This window comes from Panicum hallii, chromosome 6 (assembly GCF_002211085.1).
Source record: "Panicum hallii strain FIL2 chromosome 6, PHallii_v3.1, whole genome shotgun sequence".
In the NCBI taxonomy this organism is placed as follows: Eukaryota; Viridiplantae; Streptophyta; class Magnoliopsida; order Poales; family Poaceae; genus Panicum; species Panicum hallii.
Window position 1 is genome coordinate 38,884,305 of NC_038047.1, and position 9,052 is coordinate 38,893,356.

Here is a 9,052-nt window from a genome sequence, read left to right on the forward strand (position 1 = left end):
CGTTACCAGAAGCGGCCAGGCTCGGAGACCGCCTAGTCCACGTCCGTGGAGCAAGCGCGGAGGAGCACGTCCGCTCCCAAGTTGCGAGGCCTCCTCGAGCTCCCTCGCTCCTGCGACTCCTGGTCCCGGCAGACCAAAAACCACCCACCCGCCCACCCACAGGGGTGGACCATCCAAGCGATGCGCCGCCGCCGCCCGTCCGGATCGCGCGTGCCGCCGTGGCGAGACGCGGGCCCTGCCCAAGCGCCGAGCCGCGGCATGCCCCCGCGGCTCTGCCCGTCGCACGGACCACACGGTTTCCGCTGTCTCCAAACGGTTTAAACGCAGAGGAACCTTCCCCGTGCCGCCGCCGCCGCGGCGAGGTCAAGTCAGCTGAGCAGCCTGAGCTCCCCACTCCAGCAGCACGGCAGCTCGCTCGCGCGCCCGCCACGGCACCAGAGTCCAGGCCACCCCCTACAAATACGTACGCGTGCGGCCGCCCACCTGGCAGACCACACCGCGCGGGCCACGAGAAACCTTCCCCTCCCCCATGGCGATCCGGATGAGCAACAACGTGATCGTCGCGCTGAACGCGGTGACGCTGCTGCTCTCGGTCCCCGTGCTCGCCGCGGGCGTCTGGCTGCGGTCCCGCGCCGACGGCACCGGGTGCGACCACTTCCTCTCCACCCCGACCGTCGCGCTGGGCGCCGCGCTCGCGGCCGTCTCCCTCGCGGGGCTCGCCGGCGCCTGCTGCCGCGCCACCTGGCTGATCTGGCTCTACCTCCTCGCCATGCTCGCGCTCGTCGCCGCGCTGCTCTGCTTCACCGCCTTCGCCTTCGCCGTCACCAGCAGGGGCGCCGGGGCGGGGGGCGGGGGCGGGGACTACTCCGCCTGGCTGCGGCGCCACGTCGAGGGCAGCAGGAGCTGGGCCCCGGTCCGGAGCTGCCTCGCCGTCGCCGGCGTCTGCAAGCGCCTCGAGAAGGACGGCGGCAAGAGCAAGAAGGCGGCGGCGGGGGCGCTGGGCCGCGGCCTCTCGCCGGTCGAGTTCGGGTGCTGCAGGCCGCCCGCGAGCTGCAACTTCACGTACGCGGGGGGCGGGGAGTGGACCAGGCCCGCCGGGAGGGGCCCCGCGCCGCCGGCCGACCCGGACTGCGCCAGGTGGGACAACGACGACGACAAGCTCTGCTACGGGTGCCGGTCGTGCAAGGCCGGCGTGGAGGGCGAGCTCAGGCGGGACTGGAAGCGCGCCGCCGTCATCAACGCCGTCTTCCTCGCCTTCATCGTCGTCGTCTGCGCCCTCAGCTGCTGCGCCTTCAGGAACAGCCGCCGGGACAACTTCGCCTACCACAGCAGCCGCGGCGGATGGAGACGCGCCGGAGACGCCTAATCCAACTGGAGAATCATCAGTTGCTGCTACTGCAGCAGCCTGTAGGTCTCCAATGATTAGTTTAGCTTAGCATTTGTAGCTTGTATAGTTGTGCTATAGCACTTGCTGTCTGTGTGATCAGTGTCTCAGTGGTAGGATCTGGATTTCTTAATTTCCTTTTCCGCTTTGTTCATGCAAATAATCAGCCTTCCTTATAGCTGGTCAGCCTTCTAGACGGGAATGGCTCTCCAGAACCCTGTTTGGAGCGGAACAATTCGGCCAATAGCAACTCTTATGCCATTCTCCCCCTGAATCACTTCTCTGTTTGAATATGTTTGAACCTTGCAACAGTGGGGCTGGAAGATATCAGACATCAGACCGTTGTATGTCATAGGGGATTAGCATATCCTATAGAAATCATTCGCTACATTGTTAGAAACATTGTTTTTGGACACAATTAAGCTGCTACTGAGGGCACTTGGGCCGTATCTCGTGTCTCGGGCTATACAACTGCCATCTAGATCATCTCTAAATTTTGATGCAGCCCAACAAATCCACTCAAATCAGCCCATTGAGTAGCTAAAGTCCATTGGCCAGCCCAGTTGTGCCATTCATTTATTAAATAGGCGGAAGAATTTGCTGGTTGAAACTAAATACTTTGCCTTTTTTTTGAGAGAAACAGGAGGGGCACGCCGCTACTGGAATTTATTAAAATAAAAAAGTAGCTATACAGAAGAGGAAAAGAACAAAGCTAAAAACGAAGAAAAGTAACTAAATATTTTGCCTTGCTTTATGCACCGAGCTGAATGGAGTTGCTTCCCTTTGATAGAAACATGTCTAGATCGTATAGGATGAGCTCTTCTTTCCCTTCCTCTCTTCCTCTCTCTGTTGTAAACAATTTTTAATTTTCCTTTTTTAAAATTTTTAATTTTTAATTATTGTATATAGAGCTATTCGTCAACTAGAACATTAAACGCGCTCGTGCCCTATCACAATTCTATTATTGGGTATAGAAATATCTATAATAAAATAACAGCATATTTTGGAAGTATGGTAATACAACCAGCAAGATTATGTATAGTTATAGGTTACATGTTTATATCTTATGATCAGAATTTATAGTTACCAAATAATTTAGCTATACTGATCCAAATGAGGAGAATAGTGAATCTGTTTATAGCCATGAGCTCAACAAACACATGTATTCCTAAAAAAAGGAAAAAGTATGTATCGGTCTAGTTTTTTTAAGATCATCAGACTTCACACCAGACACATAAAAGGATGATTGAAACGGGTACATACAAAATGGATGCGATAATCAAACTAAAAAAAAGACCAGGATAAGACCTCCCCTTCTAGCTATATATGCATCCTCGCTTGGGCTGTAAAGAAAAAAAACTATATGAATCATGTCACTTGGTTCTATATAATTAGCACATGCAAAAGACCTGTTATCCAGATCTCGTCCAAAACATTAGAATATGTGTACAAACTAATGAGTAAAGACGGTGCAAGAAATTACCTAATTTTAATATAGGCGTCTGCACTATTATTATCATCATCATCTTCGCCATTACCTTCCTGGCAGTTTTTTTTGCTAGAAGATGAGCGAGACCTATAAGTACATATAAAAGTTTATATTATTTCTGTTACACAATTAACAAAAACAAAAAAAATAGAATGTTAGTGGACCTAACTTTTCTTTATAATATATTTCTTTGTCTTGTTTGTAGAATCATCAGATGCATTTGTATTGAAAGCAACAACAATGACGTATGACAAAATACGCTCAAAACAAGCAATTAAGGTTCTACAACTCAGCTACTCGTGTGGTTATCACAGGCAGACTACTGCACCATGCCTAAATTAGCTGTAAGTTTTTTTTCAAGTTGACTAAATACATCAAGAGCAGGTCTAATCACATATTTTTTACTTCTTGCGTGTATAAGAAAAAACATATTAGTAACTCAAAATTTGTCGTACAATATTGAAATGATGCGTTGGTATTTTCTTTCATTAATATGTTATCTAACCTGCTGGTAAGGGGCATAAATTCATATATTTTTTTAAGAATAACAAATGATACATTATAAATATTAAGTTGAACCAGATACACACGGCAACAAGGCAAATCGTCTACGTCCGAGCAGCAACAAAGCCGAGCGAGGGGGCCCAGCCGCGTCATGAGTCCTCTGAAGCACAACGCACACTGATTCCGTGAAGTGAGTGTAGCTCAGCTGATAAGGTTTCTTGTGGCGGAACCTGCTTATCCGGATTTGATATCGTAGACTTGACATGAGTTCTCCTATTTTTCTGGATTATTCCAATATTTAACTGGCGCTATTCTTTCAGTGGTACGCGACATGCCCGTCGACAGCGAGGCGCCTGTGTAGACTTCCGGTTCAGTAATTCGGAGATGCTTATATGGTAGAGTTACGTACATGTATTTTTGGAGTGAGTGTGCGTTGTATATAAACATCTGCGTCTTTACTGTATTTTGAAAAAAAAACGAGCATGAATTCCACACAGCAGACCATCTCGGTGCTGATGAGTGGAACATCGTTGTGTGTCTTATTCCACTGTATTAAGCACTCTAGCGTTGTACAGTTGTACGGTTCTTGCATATAAAAAAGAAGCATGCATTTTCTATTTTCTTTTTGAAGGGGAGTGTGCAGCTCCTATTGGCTGCAGTCTTTTAGACTTGCAGTTGCAGCGCTCGGAGCTGGAGAGCTCGCGTGGGGCGCCACGCGTCGCGGGAAGTCCGGAGGGAGCTCCAAACGCCAGCATCTTTTAAGAAACCCAATAAATCTTCAATTTCCTGAAGTGTATAAGTTTTATTTGAATGAGAAAAATGGATGACGAGCATTTGATGTTGATCAGTGACAATCCGGTTTTTCATGTAGTAAGTTCGAAAGGTAAGCTTTGTTAACATTTCAGCAGTTTTAGTTTTATATTACCGTTCTTTTTCCTGGCAAACCAGAGTTTCGTTCCCTAATAAATCAAATCAAATAAACATTGTATAGTATATTAGTAGATATGAAAGTTTCAGATGAGATCCCCAACTGAATTTCTTCTTTGGAAAAAAAAAGTAGTATCTAAACATACAGCAACACCACGTAAATTTATTCACCAAATTTGAAATATACGTACTTCAATGATGTCCAGCAAAAGCACGGCTAGTGCTCGCTCATATTCTTACACACATCACTAAGCCATACACACACTACCATACATGAAATCCATTTTCGGCGTCGACGGCGACAGATCCATGGCTGCAGAACCTGCAGCCAAAACTTGTCGACGTGCCAGTACACCCAGCCCCTCCCGTTACCCCATAGCAGCATGGTCGCAACCACAATGGCCAAACCCGAAACGACCCCTACCTCAACTGACAAAAATTCCCAGTTCAGCTCTTTTGAAGAGCCCGGTGTAGCAGCAGCTGACGGTGCGTGGTTCGTCTCACACAGCCGTGCCAGCGGCTTCCCACAAAGCCTGTCGTTCCCTAGAAATGAGGTGTTTGGGAACGTCAAGAACTGGCTGGACTGCGGTATCATCCCTGACAGGTGGTTGTAGGAGAGGTTGAGCACCTCGAGGAATGACATCGCCGCCATTGCGGGTGGGATCTCCCCGAAGAGCTGGTTATAGGAGAGGTCAAGTGACTCCAGCTGCATCATGTTCGCGATGCTGGGAGGGATCTCGCCGGTGAAGGAGTTTCTGGACAGGTTGAGCTGCTTGAGAAACTTCAGGTCGCAGATCGCGTTGGGGATGACACCCATGAAATTGTTGTTGGAGAGATCGATGTACGTGAAGACTGAAAGTATCTGTACCAGTGTTGTTTCTTGCCCCTTGAGGGAGACTGTGACCGATTCCCTGTAACCTGAAGATGAATTTAATGATTTTGGAATAATTTCAACATACATGCTGGGAGCTCCTGGAGAAATCACCATCATAGCCTTGAACTGCTTGAGGAACCGTGTAGGTATGCTACCGTTAAAATAATTTGAAGAGAGGTCCAGAACCTGCAGCTTTAGGAAGAAAGGATTCGTCTGTTTGTTCATCTCATAATCAATGGGACCATGAAACATGTTTGACTTCAGAACAAGCACTTTCAACAAAGGCAGAACTCCTAGCCACTCTGGATACGTATCCACTATCCGGTTGTTCCCGAGGTCCAGGACTTGTAGCATTTGACAGTTGATCATAGACACCGGCAATTTTCCTTCCAACTTGTTGCCGTTGAGATCTATTATTTGAAGGGCACATTCATTGATGATGTCTTGAGGCAAGGGTCCATGGAAATTGTTACCTCTTAGATTCAGTATCTCAAGACCCTCGTTGTGTTTCAACAAACAGGGTGGTATTAATCCGCTGAAGCTGTTAAAAGAAAGGTCTAGAACTTCAATATTAGTTGCACTGCAGATCAAATGGGAAACTTCTCCAATAAGGCTGTTGTTTGCCAATGACAGGGATGTAGCAGAGCTAATGCGTGACCAAAACTCAGGCATGATAGAAGAATTGAAATGGTTATTGGAGTAGTCCGCTCGGTAAGTTCCCCATGGGGGTAGTGGGAGAGCCCCCTCAATCTTGTTGGAATGGAGATCAAAATCACTAACTAATGCATTCGATAGATTTGTATTAACGCTGGTAAATGAATTATGAGAGAGGTTAAGAGCTAAAGATCCAATTCCCCATATCCAATCAGGTATGTGCCCACCAATATTGTTGCTTGAGAGGTCTAAATCAGTAATGCTTATCTGGTGCATCAAGAATTTAGGTACATATGATAGGTTACATGATGCCAACCCCAAATGCTCCCAAATAATTGGATGTTCTGCGTAGGAGTGATTACCATCTTCAACTACAACAGACAACTTATTATAAGATAATGATAGATAGTAGAGCGTCCTGTAATTTTTTATGAAGCTTAGGTCCACAGTTCCAGTGAGATTATTTGATGAAAGATCGAGCCATTCTAGTCCTACAAATTTTGACAACAGTTTTGGGAGAGGTCCTTCTAGTTTGTTAAAACTAACATCGATCTTTGTCAAACTAGAAGATATATTGGGATACAATAGAAAATTTCCTGTGAAATTGTTTTGCGAGAGATCTAGATACTCCAAAGAAGGGTGAGAAAACAGAGATGCAGGTATCGCACCACTTATCGAGTTGTTACTAAGAGTAATTCTGGTTAGGTTGTGTAGAGAAAGGTAGCCATCTGAAGGTAATGAACCAGTTAGGTTGTTACCTGACAAGTCAACCCACGAAATCATTGGCCACTGAGAAAAGGACGGGATGGGACCATAGAGCAGGCAATTAGATAGGTCCAATTCAGTCAGATTTCGGAGGCTGCCGATAGACTCTGGTATTTTTCCTGAAAACTTGGTTCCACTAAGCCTCAAAACCTGCAAAGCGCTACCTTGTATGAACTCTGGCAACTCTCCACATAGATTCTCATTCCCCGATACATCCAGAGACATTAAGCTTTTAATACGAAATATCCAAGATGGGAAGGTCCCTGTCAACCCACAACTGTCAAGACTAAGAACTGCCAGCGATGAGAAATCTGCAAAATGTTCTGGCACAGGAGTAGGGCCACTGATATTTGTGCCATCAAGGATCAGCGTGGAAAGAAATGGGAGCTTACTAAGAACAGTATCTAAACGGCCGCTAGTGATCGTGCACCCAAGCATGGTCAGCTTTTTGATACCTGATGTTGTATTGGTAGAAGAGGCATGTGCCAAATCGGTGGGATTGGCCGAAATGATTATCTCTTCAAGATGTAGTTCTTGGAGATTGCCAAGTCTGCTAATTAAGGTATGAAGGCTCAAATTTTTAAGATCAAAGCCGTAGAGGTATAGCATCTCTAAATTCGCGAGCATAGTAAGAACAGTATCAAAATGGCCGCCTTTGATCGTGCACTGCCACATGCTTAGCTCTTTGAGACTTGACGTCGTATTGTTAGAAGAGGCATGTGCCAAATCGCTTGGACTGACCCACCAAATGTTTACCTCTTCAAGATATAGTTCTTGGAGATTGCCAAGGCTGCTAATTAAGGTATGGAGGCTCAAATTTTTAAGATCAAAGCCTGAGAGGTATAGCGTGACTAAATTGGCAAACTTGGAATGAAATAAGAGATTAGCAAGATCAGTATCAAAACGGCCACCGGTGATCGTGCACCACCCAATGCTTAGCTCTTTGAGACCTGACGTTGTATTTGTAGAAGAGGCATGTGCCAAATCGGTGGGACTGGCCGAAATGATTACCTCTTCAAGTTGTAGTTCCTGGAGATTGCCAAGGCTGTCAATCAAGGTATGGAGGAGGCTCAAATTTTTAAGATCAAGACCAGAGAGGTCTAGAGCAACCAAATTGGAAAGTTGTCCGTTCTCGACGGGCAAAGCACCAGACAAACCAGAATACGAGAGGTCAAGGTACTTGAGTTCTGTGAGCTGCTCAAATCCGCGGTTTGGCCATGGATTTGCATCAAAGTTGTTGAAAGCAAGGCTAAGGGAGCGAAGGGAGGTAAGTTCAAAGATGTCTGATGAGCTGAGATTACCCGAGATGCAGAGACGGGACAGGTCGAGAGCAGTGACATGGCCCGACGTGCCGTCGCATGTTACACCATCCCAGGTGCAGCAGCTGGTATCTACCTTCCACGGCAAAAGAGTTCTTCCGTCGAATGAAAACCAGGGACAATTTGAGTCTGTATCTGGGAAGCGGAAGCTAGCTCTGAGGCGTAGCAGGGCAGCACTTTGATCTTGGTGGCATCCACCCCCGCTGGTAGCGAGGATGACGATGACCAGGAGAAGGTAGCTGGGAAAATGATGCAAGCAAACCATGGTTTGATGCTAGTGGTGGCTTGAGCAGAGAAGGTGCTCGGTGCTTATATATATAATGTATTGTGAATGACAGTGCGAGGGCTACGTTAGAAAGCAACCTTTAATAGGCTGTAGATGGATGACATAGGCGAGGACCAAGACTTCGAGTCGACGGTGAGGGAGCAAGTCTTCGAAAAAGTAAATAAATATATAGTTAGAAAGATGCTCTCATTTTTTCTAATTATTCTTTACTACGATGAGTGTAATTTTCACCGCAATATATGATGGTTGTCATCATAGTATAGTAGGAAATTAGAAATGAAGTTTGGTACAAGTATGATCTAGTACTATGGCCAACAAGATAGTAAGCATGAGTGGAGAAATCGCGAAACGGAACACTGACATGTCAATGACAGAGAAAGGTCTCGCATGCTACAATAATTCTCCAGAGACTTGTCTCTACCCTATTCCACACGGAACACTGATGACATGCATTTCCATCTCTACTAGCTCAGCAGCGGTCAACTTTTTGTATGAATTCAACTTTTCCAGGACTATTCCACACGGAACACTGATGACACCAATCTTCGCAAATGGAAAAGAAACACTTAGTTGTATGAATTCAACTTTTCCAGAACTATATTCATACATGGATATGCTGTCACACTACTGGGCTACTGGCTGCGGGCTCTGCATTTTTTGGCAATGCCCTACATGATGATTTGTCGCGGTTACACACCGCTACAGAATAGCTCAATAGTACTGGTTCGGAACCCACGATGGTTCCGGTTTCCCAACCGGAACCGCTGTCCGAGACTAAAGGTTCCGACCTTTAGTCCCGGTTATAGCAACCGGAACTTGAAAAACCTTTTATCCCGGTGAGTGGCAAAAA

The 9,052-nt window shown here is 46.5% G+C and overlaps 2 protein-coding genes across 2 annotated transcripts; one reads left to right on the forward strand and one right to left on the reverse strand.

Annotated features, from left to right (window-relative positions):
- Positions 1 to 304: 304 nt before the first annotated feature.
- On the forward strand, positions 305 to 1,661 carry LOC112896362 (tetraspanin-8-like). The gene has a single exon (XM_025964303.1). It carries the CDS (start codon positions 530 to 532, stop codon positions 1,364 to 1,366), a length of 837 nt encoding a protein of 278 aa, XP_025820088.1. The 5' UTR covers positions 305 to 529; the 3' UTR covers positions 1,367 to 1,661.
- A 2,805-nt stretch (positions 1,662 to 4,466) lies between these two features.
- LOC112896359 (receptor like protein 22-like) lies at positions 4,467 to 8,188 on the reverse strand. The gene has a single exon (XM_025964301.1). It carries the CDS (start codon positions 8,179 to 8,181, stop codon positions 4,522 to 4,524), a length of 3,660 nt encoding a protein of 1,219 aa, XP_025820086.1. The 5' UTR covers positions 8,182 to 8,188; the 3' UTR covers positions 4,467 to 4,521.
- Between the last annotated feature and the right edge of the window lie 864 nt (positions 8,189 to 9,052).

Coding starts and splice junctions, on each gene's coding strand:
- LOC112896362 (XM_025964303.1), top strand. CDS start 530: ATGGCGATCCGGATGAGCAACAACGTGATCGTCGCGCTGAACGCGGTG.
- LOC112896359 (XM_025964301.1), bottom strand. CDS start 8,181: ATGGTTTGCTTGCATCATTTTCCCAGCTACCTTCTCCTGGTCATCGTC.